This window comes from Balaenoptera borealis, assembly GCF_965194805.1.
Source record: "Balaenoptera borealis genome assembly, chromosome: X".
Lineage (NCBI taxonomy): Eukaryota > Metazoa > Chordata > Mammalia > Artiodactyla > Balaenopteridae > Balaenoptera > Balaenoptera borealis.
Window position 1 is genome coordinate 97,571,372 of NC_138881.1, and position 20,645 is coordinate 97,592,016.

General features: G+C 37.9%; 2 protein-coding genes and 1 long non-coding RNA gene across 9 annotated transcripts in view; 1 reads left to right on the forward strand and 2 right to left on the reverse strand.

The window, feature by feature from the left end:
• The window catches only part of LUZP4 (leucine zipper protein 4), a 389,928-nt gene that overhangs the window by 141,843 nt on the left and 227,440 nt on the right, over window positions 1-20,645 (forward strand). The window lies entirely within an intron of this gene.
• IL13RA2 (interleukin 13 receptor subunit alpha 2) overlaps window positions 1-20,645 on the reverse strand; it is a 139,456-nt gene that overhangs the window by 105,619 nt on the left and 13,192 nt on the right. For all 6 annotated transcript variants that reach the window (XR_014239577.1, XM_082377393.1, XM_082377392.1 and 3 more), the window contains 3 exons: window positions 3,550-3,676; window positions 1,621-1,772; window positions 24-177 (listed from right to left, as the gene is read on the reverse strand). Coding sequence is in view for 5 of the 6 variants with exons in the window: in XM_082377393.1 (XP_082233519.1) it covers window positions 24-177; window positions 1,621-1,772; window positions 3,550-3,643 (400 nt within the window). In the remaining variant the exon portion in view is untranslated. Of the gene's footprint in view, window positions 1-23; window positions 178-1,620; window positions 1,773-3,549; window positions 3,677-20,645 lie in introns of those variants that run through there.
• LOC309620815 overlaps window positions 1-20,645 on the reverse strand; it is a 333,501-nt gene that overhangs the window by 92,468 nt on the left and 220,388 nt on the right. The window lies entirely within an intron of this gene.

The window sequence follows — 20,645 nt, forward strand, 5'->3', positions numbered from 1 at the left end:
TGAAAAGAGAGCTTTGTTTTAACCTTGTGGTGATATCCAATAAGTAGCTTCTGACCATGAACTTTGAACTTCTGATCCGTTTGTGCATTGCCCTAGAAGAAGTGTGTGTATCTTTGCTTCAACACCTTTGTTAAGATCAAACCCATCTTTGTAATGTAGATTCTTAGTAATGATCGTCTGTTTGATAAAAAGATGAGACAAAGTTAAGCTTAAAACAATAATGGTATCATGAGCCACATTAATAAGGCTAAAAAGTCATTAACACCCTGGAGAGTTCCCAATATCTAAGAAATTCCTGATGATTATCTGATAAAATGTCCCAGATATATTTCTGGCAGAGTTCACTTCTGCATATTATATCAATTGATGAGATCATTTGAATCTTAGCATCTCATTAAAAAAAATTCTGGAAGACAAAAAAGGCTCTACAGGAGGAACTTTTGAGCTATAACCAAGTTGAAATTGAGAGAGAATTTTCATGTACCATATGCCTATTACATGACAATTTATCACGTTTCAAATATCATATGAACTCTTCAGGAATCATATAAAATCTTGGAGGTAACTGAAGAAAGCCAGACAAAGTGTGACCTCCTGAAGGACTAAAATCATGTATCATTTATCCTTCTATTACTGATACCTAGCTAGTGGAGTGCTTGGAGAAAAAAGTTGCACAATGAATGTTTGATTTGAATTGTCCCTTGAAACTACCTAGCTGAATTAGGAAGGTAACAGAATGACTTGTACAACCAAAATCTTTGAATAAACATGCTTGTTGACTATGTAAATAGTTAATTCAATAAACTTTCACTGAGCACTTAATACAATATATGCACAGAACCATGCTGTGTTCTGTAGGGAGAGTACAAAGATAAATAAGGCTTGATTCCTACAGAGCAAAAGCTCACATAGCCCAGTAGCATATATAAGACCCATATACAGGTATATAAGTAACTTTGAAATATGGTAAAATGTGTAAGTACTCTTCAATTCCATATTCCATGGGACCAAGTTTTCTTTTTTCCTGTATTTCCAATGGTAGACTTAATACTGGGTGGGGTGAAAACAGATGTTGCAGGATGCACAGGAGATAGCAGCAGGCATGCAGCTTATATCTTTTTTTTTTTCTTAAGAACTTTTATTCCATGATACAATACTTTAATGAGTCATAAATCAATCAAAAGCTGATTTAATGCAATGGACATTGTAATTACTATTTCAGAAATAACTGAAATGCCCACTCTTTTCCAATACAAATTAAAAAATTGCCATTTTATACCCAGATAATTCAGGAGGAAAATGTGGTGAAACTGTGAAGAATGTTCTTTTTTTTTTTTTTATTGGCGTATAGTTGCTTTACACTGCTGTGTCAGTTTCTGCTGTACAGCAAAGTGATTCAGCTATATACGTATATCCCCTCTTTTTTGGATTTCCTTCCCATTTAGGTCACCACAGAGCAGTGAGTTAGAGTCCCCTGTGCTATACAGTAGGTTCTCATTAGCATGCAGCTTATATCTTAATAATAGCTATTGAGATACGGGAATAAAAGTAGACACTGACATCAGGAATCACAAGAAAACTAATAATCATTCCAATATCTTAAGTGCATGCTTTACTTACCTTCCAGCTTGCACTATCAATGTTTCGATACTTTAATTCATATTCTACTGTGCATTCCTTAAAGTTATCCAGAGACAGTGGAGGTTGCCACTGCAAATAGAGATAGCCTAAATATCCAGGATCCACTATTTCAAAATCCTGAGGAGGATTAACTGAAAAAAATCAATAAAATATTTTTATTTTTATCCTGTATCTTATGACAAAGATTGCTAAATCTAGATTACTTCCATATGTCCATCAACTGATGAATGGATAAACTGTGACATATCCATACAATGGAATATTATCCAGCCATAAGAAAGAATGAAATACTGATACATGCTACAACATGAATGAACCTTGAAAACATTAAGCTAAGTGAAAGAAGCCAGCCACAAAAGACCACATATTGTATGATTCCATTTATGTGAAATATCAGAATAGGCAAATCCATAGGGACAGAAAATCGATTAGTGGTTGCCGGGGGCTGGAGGGAGGGGAGAATGAGATGTGACTACTGAATGGATTTGGGGTTTCTTTTGGTGGTAATGTAACTATGCTGGAATTTGATAGTTGTGGCTGTTACACAACTTTGTGAATATACTAAAAACCACTGCCCAGTATACTTTAAAAGGGTAAGCTTTATATCCTTTAAATTGTATCTCAATAAAGCTGTTTTTAAAAATCTAGGTTACTGCTACATAGTTGTCCCTTCTTTAAGGAATTGCATATGTAAAATGTGACTTAGCCAAGCTACGTAATAAGTTTTCATGGAAATAAGAAATTCAACATGGAGTTATCTCTGTGGTCATATAGACCAGAATTTAGTCTAGGATGGGAACACTTTATTACCTAAATCTCTCTCATAGCAAGAATCAGTCAGTATTAATCCTGTGTTTACCATAGGCAAATAACATCATGGCCCACATGAAAAAAGGGATAGAAAATATAAAATATGACTACTATGGCTAAGCGCCTTAAGAATTAGGAGAACAGGCAGATCTTGTTGGTCCATTCAGGATAATTGAATCCTCTAGTCAACTGAAGTTCAGAGCTATTTGTAGAACATGGCAAACCAGAGCCACTCTTTGGAAGGGCTCAAGAAAAAGTGGCAGGCAGCTGAGTAGAGTGACAGAAAACAGCCTGTTTTATTTTGAGGGGGTGGGGGCAGTGGGAGGAAATGGCTCCCTCATCTGGTGATTTAAAAAGCAATAAAAACAAACAAATTATTCTATAAATTTACTAAACCTACTAGCAAATCTAGTACTATAGTACTGTCCTCATGTTGCCTTTCTGCTAATAATTTCCTCTCATTTCTGCCCTGTTGTTCATTTTAATACTTCACTTCATATTACTTATTGAGGTGAGGAAAAGAATCAACAGAAAGAAACGGTGGCACAAATATTGATTTGAAATGGGACCTGCATGAACCAATAAAGAAGGTTTCTATTGAGGATGAAATGACAATCCTGTTGTTTCCACTTTTATGATTAGAAATCTTTGTTAAATGCATTGTTCTAATTACCTTCTGCAATGAAAAGTTCATTAGACATGATTTAATAATTCTGTAATTATTTTAAAATTTTATTTTAAATCTCTGTATTTTTAAAATTTATCTAATTGTCTTAAAAGTTAAGGATAGTAATAAAGGAAAGTTTTCAGTTAGTTGGGTACCAGGCAATGAGGTTTCGGATAATTAACTTCTTTGTTAGAAAAGACTACACAGAAAGGTATGGAAGGTGTCTTTTAGTTTGGCTTTTATCCCACAAAATGTTTATAATCATCAGTTACCTTATACATGAGGCTGACTAGTAAGAACATATCTTTTGTGTATGGACTCCCTGAAATATTTCCAATAACAAGCCATCTACTTGATATGCACTTTTCATAGGGTAGGTTGAAAAGGCAGTTAATATCCCTAATTTTAAAACTACTCCATTCTTGGTTTACCTTTTATCTCAGCATTTGAAGACAAAGTAGAGCCAAATGCTGTGCAAATAAGAAGGATATATAGGCATCTGATATCCAAATGAATGAAAGCCATTTCTCCAAGATTTAATACCTTCAAATTTCCACTCTAAGAAGGAAAAATATAGCAGTTTAACTTTATCATACCTCAAAAAGGACTAAATGTGACTAAAAATACATTTGGGAACTCTCTGTGTGCTTTCTATCAAGAATTGTGAAAACTGTGCCCCTTTGAACCATTTAAACAGGAAAAAAATCAAGTTTGGAACCAAAATAATTGGAAAGGAGGATTTTAGTCTCATTCTTCTTATGAGAGCAAAACCAAAAAAGCAAAACAAACAAACATATCCCTTCAATGCCCCCCCACACACACACACATACTTTTCTACACATCATATGCCATGGCCAGGATTTGAAAGTTATCTGAATACTGACAAAGCTCAGAATCTACACCAAAGCCTCAGATAACTCAGAACTTTGCTTCATTTCTTCATAAATATTAAAATCATCATCATCTACTCTCCTATCTGCTCTACTCTTCCCTGTTATTTCCTATATCAGTAAATGGCACCATCATCTTCCCAGTTGCCCAAACCAGAAACCTGAGAGTTTTCCTCAACTCCTCCCTCTCCCATCCAATCTCCCCTTCCTAAATTGAGTATCTCATCATCAGGGGTCTCCTTATCCAGTTTTTCCTGCCTCCAAACCATTTTCACACCACATACAGTAAGGACAAATCTGAATTTATCACCTCTTTCTTAAAAGAGCACTTCACTGTCACAGAATACAATTTATTCATCTTTTTATCATTGAAGAATAATAGTTTATGATTGAAACTAAGCTAATAGTTTATGATCGAAACTAAAAGGATTCATGTCTCCACATATCCATTCAATCAAAAAATACTCTCCTTTCAATGAAACATCACTACTTGCAGTTCTACACTTCTCTTTGAGTCTATATTCCTAAAACCAACAATTTCACAGGAAGTTAAGGATTAAAGGTCACTTACCCCAACAGTCAGGGATTACCTTTCTTTTCTCCTACATAAATTAATTAAGCAGGACAGACCCTCTCTCCCTCCTCCATCCACTTCATCTTACCTGGTCCATTTGTAACGTTCTCATGTTGGTAGGCTTCGATTATTACATAATGGAATCTTGGGATCAGACTGTTAGAGCCAGCAAGTATATTGGAGGCAACGCTAGTCCAATCCTCCTTCATATATTGGGAAGTAAAACTCAGACTTACCCAAGATTACACAGCGAGTTAGTAACAGAGCTGGAAGTAGAACAGAGATGTGATTCCCAGTCTAGTGTACTTCCACCTTACTATGCTGGACCCCACACGTTGGACTCAGGATTATGAAAGCTTTTCCTCTGAGACTCCAGCATTTAAGTCTTCCTTCAATTAGCTAGCCAGGCTGAATCAACACGATGTTGTTTCTTTTTCTATATCTCATAAACTCATAAGGGGATGCCATTTCTCTTACTGAGGTCTGGTGAATCTCTCTCCTCAATTCCTCCCTCCCCACCACCAGCCCATTGCTGCCTTCTAAGGCATCTGTAAGTAGTAAGTAGGTTTCGTCAACAGAAAGCCATATTTCTGCCATAGAGCTGCTCTTACAGATTGAGATGAACAGACGGGTTACTTTTGGATCCAAGGCAATAGGTCTGACAAAGAGAAATCCTTTCATATTACCTATAAGGACTAAGACAATCAGGTGTCCCTTAAAATGCTCTCAGAGAGATCTTTTTTTTTTTTTAATAACTATTTACTTTATTTTAATTTTGGCTGCATCGGGTCTTAGTTGCAGTACGCAGGATCTTTGTTGCGGCATGTGGGATCCTTCCCTGCGGCACATGGGCTCCTTGTTGCAGCATGCGGCTTCTCTCTAGTTGTGGCCTGCGAACTCAGTAGTTGCGGCACGTGGGCTTAGTTGCCCCACAGCATGTGGGATCTTAGTTCCCTGACCAGGGATGGAACCCATGTCCCCTGCATTGGAAGGCGGATTCTTAACCACTGGGCCACCAGGGAAGTCTCTCTCAGAGAGATCTTAAAGTTCTCTCTCCCCTATCAATCTGTCCTTAAATATTTCATAGCCCTGTGTCATGTACAGCATAAATGCTAAGAGTTAAAAATACTTTGCTTCTATTCTATTTATAGGCTACTGAAATTTGATTCAGGCTATCAAATAGCACTTCCTGGATTAGCCAAACACATTAAGCAAAGGTAGGAAATGGGATAGCTGGCCTCCTGAATCACTTATCTAGAAATCCACAAAAGGAATTCCTGAATCAACCTTAGTGTCCCACCTAGACTTTCTTACCCAAATGAACATGAAGACAATTCTTTCCTTGGCCTGTGGGTTACAGGACTGTCACTAGTGCAATGAGGTGTTTTGTATACTATATGGTTACCAGAGGACAGAGTTTTTCACAAGAGGGGAAGGGATCTGAAGACAAAGGGAAGACGGGGGATGGAAATGCAGAGATACAAAATTTGAAACATTTTCTGATATACTCCCCACCCCCAGCCCACAGTTAACAACCACTCATCTGGTCATTTTATTCTTAAAAATGAGGAAATACCCAGAGAGGAAAGTGAGTTGTCCTAGCTCACACAACTTATTGGGGGCAGAGCTAGGACTGAAAACCAGCTCTCTTAAGTGCTTTCCACTGACTAGCAAATGAATTTTCTTGTTATAAGGAGTCTGTCCTGAACCTATGTTACCAGAAGGCTCCCTGCGAACCTTCCTCAACCTACTGTCACCACCCATACCATCAACCCCACCACATAGTTTTATCATCATGACATTTTTAGCAGAGTAATAATTCAATAATCTTTCATGTGCACTTTTTTTTTTTTTTTGCCAAATACTATCCCAGCTGAATCTTGTCTAAGACACAAGGTACAAGTGATGAGTCATAACATCTGTAATAATGAAAATAATACCTCCTACTATTTATTTACCCTTCCCAGCATCCCAGGCACTAGCCTGTGCTAAACTCTTTACGTGCATAATCTCATATAATACTCGGTCAGCCTTGGATGTATGTACTATTTTTATTCCCATTTTAAAGACCAGAAACTGAGACAAGGAGAAATTAAACAACTCCCTGCAAGTTACCACAGGCTATAAATGGTGAAGCTTGGATCTGAACCCAGACAGCCTAGTATCAGAACCCTTGATAACCACTACACAAGTGTAACCCTTGTGGAGGACCGCTTCCTGTTTCTACCCACTCAATTTCCCACAACACTGTTGCTTAGACAGTTTCCCACTAAGAATCTCCTTTGGAATGGCAGGCCTAAAGTTATTTCCTGGTTTCAGCCTCACTTCCCCACCTCTTCAAAGCCATGCTACATAATCCCTTCATTCTAAGAGTTGGCTGGGATAATCCTTGCATTATTGCAGAAACTCCAGGTACTTAGCAATAATACTGTTTCTCAAGAAATGGATTATCATAGGCAATTATCACAGCCGCTCTTTTCTTCCCCTCTCAAACTGAGAGACAGTTACTGAATCTCTAACACTTCCCTTCCTGTATGATAATCAAGTACACTGAAAAAAAATAGATTGGTATTCGTGAGACAGCCAGTGGGCCAGGATACAGATTCTGTAAGTCACAAGATAGGGGAGGTTATGGGTGGGGCTAAAAGCCATCCAAAGCAAACTTAGAATCACAGCATAGTGTTGCAAAAGCTGACGGGACTAAGTAATCTTTGAATAAACCAATAGATATATAGATGAGGAGCTTGTATACAGGCACAATAGTATAAATATCAACCTGGATTTCAGCCCTGCCTCAACCACTAATGTGTTTGGAAGCAAATTATAACTCAGTTTTCTTCTATAAAATGTAGGTAATGACACCAGCCTGGCAGTTTTAAGATTAAATGAGATAATGTATGTAAAAGTGAAAGAGAATAGTAAATTGCTCTATATACTTGCAAGGGGTTTGTTTCTGAGCACCTTGTTACTATGAAAAAACTTGAAAACAACTTGCTCCAAACTACACATCTGCTCCTACTAATTCAGCAAAATTGACTTGCACACAGTTGATAAGTAGACACTTATTATTAACCTCTAACTTCTACCACCCTCGTTGATCCAGTAGCTGCCTTTACTGATCTTTGTCTTAGTAATAATAATCTATTGCATTTGTTTAGCTTTTTATAGTTTACCAAGAATTTATTGAATTATTTTAACAAATCTGCAGGTATGAAATGTTGGTATCACATATTTACAATCAGGAAAATTGGGGCTTAGAGAGGTGATGTGACTTGAACAAGACTCCACTGCTGGTACAATCCACACTGAAAGGAAAGGTAAAAGAAATAAGGAACAGAAATATCTTGTAAAGCTAATAATGCAGTCACTTACATAATACGGTTTTGTAGAAAAGTTCCTTCTCTACCTTGACAAAGAAAAAAGAAAAGATTCTTCCAAAGTATCTGGAATAGCCACAGGTTCTTGTTTTGTTTGTAAAGGCAGTGACCAAGTTACAAAGACAAATAATTATCTATTAGAAAATGATGAATGGGGTTTTGCAATGTCACTAAAGTGGCTTCTAAGAAAACCGCCTAAGGGAAGTATGGCCATGCTATTTCTGTTGCCGTTGTTTAGAAAAAAAAAAAAGTTATGAAATTTGATACTTTCTGTATTATTTAAAATATCTAAAAATATCATCCAAAGCAATTAGAATAGGGATAGGAGAAAAAGAAAATGGGAAAATAGAAGAGAAGTAATGCTTGAGGAGAGGGAAATGGAAAAGTAGTGTTGATACTGGAAAAGCTTTATCAAAAGTCCTGCCTCTTTTTCAACTTGTCCAAAGAGTTTGGGCAAGGAACACAAGACACCAAGGAAAAATAAACACACACACACACTGAGGCTGAGGAGCAAAGAGAACAAAGAAGCAGTTTATTTAGGGCAGAAGCTAAGAGTGCGGGCGTCCTCGCGAGTGAGGAGCGCCCACAGGGTTGTTGATCCCCCTTTTCATCTTATTTTCAGTCCTTTGAATGGGTGGGGGTCTTTTTGATTAGGAGCAGAATACTCGAGGGGAAGGTTTAGGTGTGGCCTGGATTGCACCAGGTTGCATCAGCTTCCGGTCCTGCGCATTTGCCTCCTGAAGCCACTGTACACGCGTTCTAAGAGCTGTTTGCCCTTATATTTTCGCTTACTAGTTGAGCGCCACACCTGGAAGGTTGTACAGGGTCATCAGCAACCTGTGCATTTTTATTTGCGCATGCTCCACTGTTTTCATGTTCAGAGTTTCTTGCTCAGATGCTACAAAGTTTCTGTTTTAGATGCCATTCTGACCTGCGTCATGGCCTCATTAAATGCAAAACAAGGAGGTGGCTTTGCCTTGTGCCTAATGCCTGTACGTGAGGAGGATGTCCTTGGGCCCCGCCCTGTCTTCTCTGCCTCAGGGTGATTGCAAAGGCTTAAATGTTGTCTGGGGGTGAAATGACAAATTTATATGATCTTACATGAGAAGGCATTGACTAGGAGATCTGGGCTCTAGCACCAACTTTGGCAGAGGATTTAGAAAATGATAATAATAGGGACTATAGTTTATTAAGCTCTTACCAGGTGTCAAGCTCTGTGCCAGATGTTTGATATGGATTAGCTCATTTAAGTCTCACAAATGTTGATAGTTACAATTATTATTATCGCAATACTGTATTATAAATGAGTTGTTTGAGGCTCAGAAAGGTTAAGTAAATTACGCAAGGTCATATAACTTAAGCAAAAAATATGTGTATATCTAATTCTAAAGACTATGCTCCTATTAACACATAATACTGTCTTTCCATCTCACTTTAGTGAAACTCAATTTTCTCTCATATGAGTTATCCCTGGGCTATCTTTCTGTTTTATCAGTTAATCTGGTGTGTATCCATCCATGGTTTCAGGATGTGACTCAAAAGCACCGGCTTCCTGAATAACTAGTCTCGTTTCAAGGAGACCATCCAACATGTACAAATGTCTACTCATAGTTCCTGGAGTATAGCCATGACTCAGCATGAAAATCAGCACCTCTGGAACGGGACAGATCCTGAGGCCTGACAACATTTTAAGATCAATACATAGCTCAATAATAGTACAATCAGTCTATGAACTGTTGGTGAGTCAAATCTAATTTAGATAATAACTAGCACGTAATATTTCACGCAGTGGAGTAGTTTATAAAGAATGCTGAAGATGACTTTGTGTACTTTCAAACATTAAAGGACTTTGAATCAGACAGATTCATCATGCTTGCCCCTAGTCAACTGTCATTTCCCACAAAAATATACAAAGAAGTTAGGCACGTGCTGAATGATGAAAATCACTGCAGACGAATGAAGTACAGGTAGGATCTCTTTTTAACAAATACCACTTTAACATCCAGTTATATATAACATGATTATATTTGCGTCCCTGCCAACATTACATACTAATATTGTTTCTTGATATTTATGAAATATGTTCAATAAATCCTGTAAAACATAAGTAGCCATTTTATTCCCAAATCCTTTTTGTAGATGGTTTCCTGTATGACATCCTGAGTTCATCCAGCTGACAAGTTTCCTGAAGCACTGTCAAAGCTACAGAATTCAGTTTTGAGCTACCATAGCAACTGACAGGTTTATAGTGTTCCTTCATGAAGCAGTTTACACATTTCAGAATCTGTCCCTAAACTGGGCAGATCAGAGCTTTTTAGTTTATAATTCCATCCAAATAAACCAACAACAGGCTTTTACAACCGTTTAAAAAAAATCCACCAGGTCATCGCTTTCTTAAAATAGGTCAGATTCTTATTATTAAATACACCTTAAGTTCTATTCAAATGAAGTTACAGCTGAAGAGCAATGCAGTTTCTTGAAAGGCACCACTGCTCTGGAACTAGCAAAACAATCTCTTTTGTTTGTTCAACACCCTTCTCCTCACTCCCAGATGCTCCCAAATACTTGTTAGCAAGCAAATACTGTGTACCCAAAACATTCACTTCAAGTAATGACTTTAGAATAACAACTTTAGAAGTCAGTAATAGAGTGTGACTCACCCTCTCCATACTAAGTAAAAACAGAATAGAAAATGTACAATAGCAGATTTTATATTGCTTCAATGTTATTCTACCAGTATGTTCTTGCATGTACATAAGATATAAACTGTAAATACATGAAAATATGATATTGTGTAACAAATACTGCCATCAGTTATGGAAAAGAATGTTAACAAAAACACATAAATATTTCTATCATGTATTCATTATTCAACGATTATTTCTGGAAGCCTACTACATGCCAGGCACTGTTCCAGCCACTGGAGGTACAGCAGCGGACAAAACAAAGAACCTGCTTTCTTGGAACTAACTTTCTGGAGTGGGAGACAGACAATAAACAGACAGACAGACAGACAGACAATATCAGATAATTATAAGTTTCACAAAAAGAAATAAAGCAGGATAATATGAAAGAGAGTAATGAGAGTTCATTTTAGATAGGTTGGTCAGGGAATGCCTCTCTGAAAAAGTAACATTAAGGACCTCAATGAAGTGAGGGAATGAACCAGGTGAAGATACAGGGAAAGAAACTTCCAGGTAGAAGGAATAGCACATTCAAAAGCCCTGGGGAGGGAATCAGCTTAATAGTTCTAGACTAGCAACAACGGTAGGGTAGGAAACAGAAAAGGTTAGATGATCTCACAAAGATAGGCCGACTGTGGGCAATGGTACTGGATTTCCTATTTATTTTTAGTCAAATGGGAAGCAATTGGATAGTTGTGAGTAGAGTAACATGATGTAACTTACATTTGAAAAGGCTACTCTGTATGGAAGGGAAGCAATAATCCAGGCTAGAGCTGATGGTGAGTTGGACCAACTTGACAGCAGTGGAGATGCTGATAGGATTTTACTGATGGATTGAGTGTGGAGTACCAGAGGATGATGCCTGTATTTTTGTCATGGGCAACTGAATAATTGTTTATGGGGCTTGGGGATGATGGACAAGAGTTCAGTTTTATATCGTTCAGTTTGAGCTGCCTAACTAACATCCAAGGGGAGAAAATGAGTAGGCAGTTGGATAGTTGACTCTGGAGATTAGGGGAAAGACCAAAGCTATAGATATATTTTTGAGAGTCATCAGTATATAGGTAGTATTTAAAGCCACAGGATTAATTACATTCACCTAGGGTATAGTGTAGATAAGACAAAGAGAAGAGGACCAAGGACTGAGATCTGGGACCCTCCAATATATAGAGGCCGAAGAGATGAGGAGGTACCAACAAAGGACACTAAGGAGAGGCCAAGGAGGTGAGAAGAAAACCCAGAGTTTGTGGTGTCCCAGAAACCAAGTATGGAAAATGTTTCAAGGATAAAGTGATAGACAATGTCAAAATCTACCGATAGGCCAAGTAAGATGAGGCCTGAGAATGGTCTAACAAATTTGGCAAACTGAAGATAGTTGGTGACATTGATAAGGAAATAAGTGGAATGTCTGCAGCAAAACTCAGATTAAAGTGGGTTCAGGAAAGAATGGGAGGGAGACAATGAGTATGGATAACTCTCTTGAGAAGTTTGCAGTGAAGGGACATAAGGTGCTCTTGCTAGGAGGAAGTCACTCATTTCTTCCCTCTTGAAAACAGGAATGGAGAACATCTCACATAAAGGTTTGATCTTGTTGTTACTTAGATTTTTGTCGTACCTGTTTAGTAACAGTGAGTGTTCTTATTTGAGGGATGCAGGCCAGAGTATTTTAGGATTGTACTTATCAAAGGGTACCATACCAAGGTAGAACATTTTTCTGAGACAATTAGAAACCATCAAAGTTTAGTTTCACCAGTGATTACTTTAACAAATACTTTCCATCTGCTCAAATTGTTTTACAAAGGTATCTCCATCTTGTCACATTTCCAATGAAATATTATTTTTAAAAGCCTGCAATTTCTCCAGACTGCAGAACATCTTTACTTTCCATCTATGTGCAACCTGAGATTTCATTGTTTTTTTTCTAAATTTGTCTTCTGCAGCAAAAGTAATCAGAAACAACTTTAACTATATTTTTATAGGGCACTTTAAAAACTTGGCTATTGGTCTAGAAACATGATTGAAAATTAGAATCAAGGGATATCAGAAATTCTTGTTCTAGGGAACATAAAGCCTTTATTGTATTTTGAAAACTCTGAAACTGAAGGATCAAATAATATAACTGTCCATACTCCCAAAGGGCTCCAATAAGTGCATATCTCTAGGCAAGAGGATTTGTATTCTGGCTTAGATTGGCAGCTTATTTGAGATTCAGAGCATGGATGGTCCTATTTCATCATTCGGGCTCTTGCTGTTTGCTTCTTCTCCCACGCGCCCCTCATCTTCTTTCCTTATATTTTTCTTTTTCCATTTTCTCCCTCTTTTCCTCTTTCTTACTGATGTCTTCTCTTTTCCATTAAGTGGAAATAAATATATTTTTGGATTCCTGGCTGTCCTTATTTTAAATATACTGGAGCATTCTCTCTTCTCAATACATTTTCTTTTCTTTTCTTTTTTTTTTTAATAAATCTATCTATTTATTTAATTTATTTATTTTTGGCTGCATTGGGCCTTCGTTGCTGTACGCAGGCTTTCTCTAGTTGCGGCGAGCGGGAGCTACTCTTTGTTGCGGTGCACGGGCTTCTCATTGCGGTGACTTCTCTTGTTGCGGAGCACAGGCTCTAGGTGCGTGGGCTTCAGTAGCTGTGGCTCGCGGGCTCTAGAGCGCATCCTCAGTAGTTGTGGCGCGTGGGCTTAGTTGCTCCGCAGCATGTGGGATTTTCCCGGACCAGGGCTCGAACCCGTGTCCCCTGCATTGGCAGGCGAATTCTTAACCACTGCACCACCAGTGGAAGTCCCTCAATACATTTTCATTAGTTGTTTGGCTTCAGAATATTTTCCATGCATTACTTGAAGACTAGACCAGTTTTGTAACTTTGTGAGTTTACTTTTTTAAAGTACTTATGATAAAAAAGTTATTTTTTACTTGTATGTCAGCAGAGCTTTATTGTTTTTCACTGGACTGATTGTCCTTCATAAATGAATTTCCTGCTTTAAGAGAACTGGTTCTTTATAATCATCTGCTTAAAAGCTCTAAATCCACTCATAATTTTAAGTGGTAGGTCTGCCTACTCACCTACTTTCTCACTTTTTTTGATAGCTGCTTTTGAGGTTGGGTTAGACAACGTTTCCTAAATGACTTTAGGGTCTTCTCATCAAAATAGAACCTCAGTTTCTATTTTTATGGCCTGTGCCTTTGATTGCTGTATTGGTGCTGATACGATCATAGGCATCTATCCAGATCTTCATTTCACAGACATTTCCTGAGCATCCATTTTGCACTCAAGGCTGCAGATATGAAAGCAAGCAAGACACAGAGTTCCCTGCCATCAAGTTTACGGAAGGAGAGCCAAAGAAACCAGAAACCAAAAAACAACAACAAAAAAACCCCACAGTAACTCACTACACACTTGTTAGAATGGCCAAAATCCAGGATACTGACAACAACAACAAATGATGGCAAGGATGCTGAGCAACAGGCACTCTCATTCTTTGCTGGTAGGAATGCAAAATGGTGCAGCCACTTTGGAAGATAGTTTGGTGATTTCTTACAAAACTAAACATACTCTTACCATATGAGCCAGCAATCATGCTCCTTGGTTATTTACCCAAAGGAGTTGAAAATTTATGTGCACACAAAAACCTACACACAAATATTTATCGCAGCTTTATTCATAATTGCAAAAACTTGGAAGCAACCAAGATGTCCCTCAGTAGGTGAATGGATAAATAAACTGTGGTACATCCAGACAATGGTATATTACTCAGTACTAAAAAGAAATCAAGCCATGAAAAGGCTTGGCGGAACCTTAAGTTCTTATTACCAAGTAAAAGAAGCCAATCTGAAAAGGCAATATAAGTGATGATTCCAACTACACGACATTCTGGAAAAGGCAAAACTATGGAGACAGCAAAAAGATCAGTGGTTTCCAGGGGTTGAAGTGAGGGGGAGGGATGACTAGGCAGAACACAGAGGATTTTTAGGGCAGTGAAAATACTCTGTATGATATTCTAATCATGGATACATGTCATTATACATTTGCCCAAACCCCTAGACTATACAACACTAAGAATGAACCCTAATGTACACTATGGACTTTGGGTGATTATGATGTGTCAATGTAGGCTCATCACTTGTAACAAACGTACCACTCTGGTGTGGGATGCTGATAATGGGAGAGGCTATACCTGTGTTGGGGCAGGAGGTATATGGAAAATCTCTGTACCTTCCTCTTAGTTTTGCTGTGAACCTAAAAATGCTCTAAAAAAATAAAGTCTTTAAAAATTAAATTATATAAACTTACAGTTAAATAAATTATAATATAAGCAAAATTAATAAACAAAATGGTTACTATAGTGTGTGAGCTTTCTCTTGGGCTACTGGCAGAAATGTGAATTGATAGAATCTTTTTTGGAGGCAGTGTGGCTGAGATTACTACTCGTCCCCTAATATTCATTCTCCTCTCCTTCAGTGTAATGAAACCCCCATGTTTTAGCTGGGCACATGGGCATACAAAATGAAGGCTACCATGACAACATTAAGTTCTTGCCTAAGAGGTATAAACAGAAGTGTTATCTCCAATCTCTGTCATGCCTTTAAAGAGAATAGACCATTTCTCCCCTTTCCCTTTCCCCCTTTCTCCACTCTGCTTCTTAGAATGTGGTCCTGGTAGTGAGCCATCTTTGATTAAGCAGATGAGGAAAACACCCTAGGCATGGCAGAACAAGTTTGGAACAGCCCAGGGCCTTTGACCTCATGAAGTAAAGCTTCATGCAGCCTGGATTAGCTACCTCCAGACACTTATGTGAGAGCAAAATAAACCACTTTCTTATTTAAGAAGAGCCTGAAACCTAATTAGAGGCGTATTTAGCACTGTGTATAAAAGTCCTTTTTTTTGGCTGCACCACGTGGCTTGCAGGATCTTAGTTCCCCGACCAGGGATTGAACCCAGGCCCACGGCAATGGAAGTGCTGTGTCCTAACCACTGGACCCCCAGGGAATTCCCTAAAAATCCTTTAAAAGTTCATAACCTTTTAAGCCCAAATTTCCAGGTAATCAAAGTATGCGCTTATACAGTCCAACCCCTCATTTTCTACATAGGCTTTGAGTCAGCTACATTTAAGCTGTGTAGCACTTCCTTGGCTAAAGTCTCTAACCAGATATCTGGGGGAAAAAAATCATACTGAACCACCCCACTTGCAAATATTATAACCACAAGTGCTGAAGTAGAAACTTTTCACAATGACAAAACACAATGTGATAAAACTCCAATGTCCCCTTTGAGGCCTTCAAAGTCCCTACTGTGCTAAATAAGTGCTAGAGAACTCTCTCTGGCCATCTGGAGATTCTGCTAATATGAGCTGCTCTCAGGTACCACAGCACGTTTCCCACCACCATGAGCTGCTGCCACAGTTTTCTGAATGATGTTCTGATGGTGCACTCACATAATTTTAATCCTATGCTGCTTCACCTTTTCCAGATGTTGATAGCTCATCCACATGCTTTGGTTATTATCAAAATGCCCTGGAGTTCAAGTTTCCTCTGAATGAATCAGTACTAATTCCACCAATAATGTACACTGTTCTTTCTGCAAAAGTGCTAGATAAAGGAATTGGCTGATTCCATAGTTAGAGAGTAATCACTGCTGGATGAGCAAAGTCAAACATACCTAGAGAAAAGAGAACTACTTGTAGTAGAATCACACCTATAGAAGCATGGATTTGTCTTCCTTTGACTGAGCATCCGTGGGAGAGTTAGAATGACTCATACCTCCTACCCTCCCACCCTGTTTCATTCCACTTCCTATCCTCCAAACCTACTTCATTCCTTAGAAGTGGGCAGGATGCTCTTCAGAAATTCCTAGGCCCTCCTGATTCTCTTGATACTTACTATCAAAAGACAATGAGATACATGCATAAATTTATACAGACACAAAACATACTTGGCTTCCACTGTCTATCACCATGGCTTATATACAGATGAGAAAACAGGCCAGAGAAGTTAAGTGATTTTCCCATAATCTCCTTTCATTCTAGCTTACGTTTTTAAGTACTGCCACTGCGATCATTTTTCAGCTTTGCAAAGACTTGACTGTTTTTTCCAAATCCAGCTGGCAGACTTTGCTTTTTTCCTTTTTTTATTCAATCTAGATTAGTTTCCATACCCCCAAACTAAAGCTGTCCCTCTGCCTGTTTATCATAACTTCCTAACAAAATCCCAAGCTTGAATGAATCCAACTTTCAGGTTTTTCTCTGTGCCTATACCGGAGAAGGTGGGTGCTGAAGGAATAAGTCCCACAATAGATTAGTTCCATGATAAAGTTATAATATTCAATTTCACATGAACCCACAGTACTACTCAGAAACATTACATGTCTCTGTTCAGCTTTATTCCGTTCTTGACAACAATTACAAACTTCTTCCAGTATCTCCAATCCTCTCATCTCCTCTCCCCAATCTCAGCACATAACTTTGTCTCTTTAAAAACAAAATTGAATAAGGACCTACTGTATAGCACAGGGAACTCTTCTCAGTACTCTGTAATGACCTATATGGGAAAAGAATCTAAAAAAGAGTGGATATATGTATATGTATAACTGATTCACTTTGCTGTACAGAAGAAACTAACACAACATTGTAAATCAACTATACTAAAAATTAAAAAAGAAATAAAAACAAAATTGAAGCTATCAGATGGAAATTCCCTCATCTTCTTGATTCCACATTTTCCCCACACCCTCTCTTCCTTCCCTACTGCTATAATAAAGGAGTATATTTCCTATTAAGGTAAAACTCCTCATGTGTGTTTTGGATTCTAACCCTGATCACATTATCAGGAATCTTACCATTTAATTTTTTCTTCTCTCTTATATATCTTCAACATACATGAGATGTATGTATACATACATACATAAATATCAGGTGGATATATCCATTAGCATTTAAATATGCTCATTTCTCCCCAAACTTAAAAAAAAACTATCTTGTCCATATATTTGTCTCCAGCTACTGCCCCAATACTCCCATCTTCTTCACAGCCAAATTTCTAGGAAGAGTTGTCTATACTTGCTATTTTCACATCTCCCACTCACTCTTCACCACTCCATTCCCTTCTGGCTTCTTCCTTCATCCCACCACCAATCCATGACTCTCCTGAAACATGTCCCACTAAAATAACTAATGGCCTCCATGTTACTGAATCCAATCAATATTTTTTATCCCAATCTTAGTGGCATTCACCTGTTTACCACCATCCTTCTTGAAACACTGTTCCCTTGGCTTTTCTCACACCAGTTTCCCAGTTTTCCTTCTATCTCTCTGGCCACACTTTTCATTTCATTTTTAGGTTCACCCTTTACTTATCCTAATATTAAATGAAGTTCTTTGAAGCCCTCATCTCTTTTGACTCTATGTTCTCCCTACGTAATTTTATCCACCCCCACAGCTTCCATTACCATCTATATGCCAATGACTTTCAAACATATATCTCTCACTCGAGCTACTGTTCTGAGCTCCAGACTTGTATATCTAATTGTTCTCTCAAAATTTTCACTTAGAAGTCTCAAACACACCTCAAATGCAAAATATCAAACACCAAAATCATGATCTTCCATCTGAAAATGGGTATTTAGAGAAGGAGATCTGTGATGTGTGTGGGTATGAAATGATGGTTGAAGATAAATGAGAGAAAGGAATCTAGGATGATTCCTATGTTTCTAGTTTAGGACACTGCTTGGGAAGTCATGCTACCATTTGGTACTGGAAATAGAGGAAAGGAAAATGATGATAAATTGCATTAATGTTTTGAATATTTATAATCCTTATGTATATTCATGTTCTTTGAAACAGAGAAAACTGAATTACATCATCCATCTGTGTTTTGAAATCATGTATTGAAGGATTCTCTGGCTATTCTAAGAAAATCTGTATAAATGGAATTTATCACTGTTCTAGGGAAGATATACTTTCTTCTCCATGCCTTTCTTTGATAAGTACAGGTTTGTTATTTGCACAGCTTAAAAATATTATTAGTGACTGATGTTGTGCAAATGAATGAAAGCATATGGCAGGACACCAAGTATCCTGACTTCCATTCCAGTGCTCTTCCCACTCTACCACAACTACCCATACCAGATATTTAATATATTATAATTATTATAATAAGGGCCTATGCATATACATTATTATCTCTGTTTTATTCAAGAAGAAAGTGAAGCTCTGAGAGATTAATTATCACATGCAAGTTAAAAAGCTAGGACTTGGTGGCATCAGAATTCAGTTCCAGGTCTTCCTGGCTCCTAAATCTGAGCTCTTTCTCCAATTTCACACTGTCTGCTAAGGTATTAAATGATAAAAGATTTAATTCATGAACTCTCCTAGGGGTATGTGCATTTGAAAATCCTCACAACCTCCCCACTGGCAAAGAAAAACAAAACAAACAAAGTAATCATTTTAGTGGTAAAATCTCAGGGAAAGTGAATGTGACAAGCCAATGAAGATGATACTTGTGGGCAGGCCTGTCAACTGCTTCCCAAATCATATCATGTAGACACCTGCCTACCTACTCTGTGACTCCACGTTATCCATCTCCCCAGTATAAGTCTTGATCCCACAGAGAGAATGGAAGACATAATTCCAAATCTTCTCAGTATTGCCCCATGAGACTCTTGGAGCAGCATGGAATAATGGAAAGAGCCCAGACACTGCAGCCACACAGATCTAAAGAAGACACTTCAGCTCTCTGTACTAAATTTTCTTATCTATAAGATGAAGGCAGTAATACTTGGGGCTTAGGAAATAATTAAATGGGATAGTGCAGTGGTCCCCAACCTTTTTGGCACCAGGGACCGGTTTCCTGGAAGACAATTTTTCCATGGACTGGGGTGGGGGGGGGCGGTTTGGGGATGATTCAAGTGCATTACATTTATTGTGCACTTTATTTCTATTATTATTACATTGTAATATATAATGAAATAATTATACAACTCACCATAATGCTGACAGGAGGCAGAGCTCAGGCCGTAACGCAAGCTATGGGAAGCAGCTGTAAATACAGAGGAAGCTTTGCTCACTCACCCACCACTCACCTCCTGCTGTGCGGCCCAGTTCCTAACAGGCCACAGACCGGTACTGGTCCATGGCCCAGAGGTTGGGGAGCCCTAGGATAGTTCACATAAAATGTCTGCAGCATAGTGGCCATAATAACCCAATTGTTATTAGCTGCCTTCAGCTTCTCCCATATCCAGGAGTCACCTCCTATTAATTCTTTGAAGACACTCTGAAAAATACATCAAAAGGAACCAGCAACCTACCCTACCCCCACTCCTCCAAGCTGCAGAAAAATACAGGTGATATTTCTCCGATTTTCAAACAAATACCCTGAAAGCAGCTTTTCATTTACAGGTAAGATCTTAGCATTAAAAAAAAAAAAATAAGAATCCAATAGTTGTTCTGTCTCTCCTTTGTTTAATCCTATTTTTAAATAATCATTTTTAACATTTCTACTGCCTTTCACAACATTAGGCAGAGTCAGGACACCTGGCTCATTTTACAGATGAAGAAATAAAGATGGAGAGGGGGTAGGATGTCCATCCTAAGGTCACAGGACTATATGGGAAAGATCTAGAACTAAAACCCAGATCTCTTAGTCCTTAGTTTCTTACTTAATAATAATAAATCTATGCAATTAAGTCTTGAACGCTCTAAAAATTCTATACATTAATAAAATTTTAACCAAAAACAGCTGATAAATGCCTTATATTCATGTTCTGGTTTTATATATCTTTTTACATATTAAAAAAAGAAAGATAACCTGGAGCATCCAAAATGAGTGCAATGTATAAAAGTGATGGTCAGATTTAAATCTTAACTATGGATTCTTTCAAAGGAAAACAAGCAACAAATGTATAAAATGTTAGTTCATTTCAGAGCAAAAGCAGTGAAAATTGTAATTTTTATTTTAATAACCTACTATATATGTAACCATAATATTCAAATAAGTGAAAT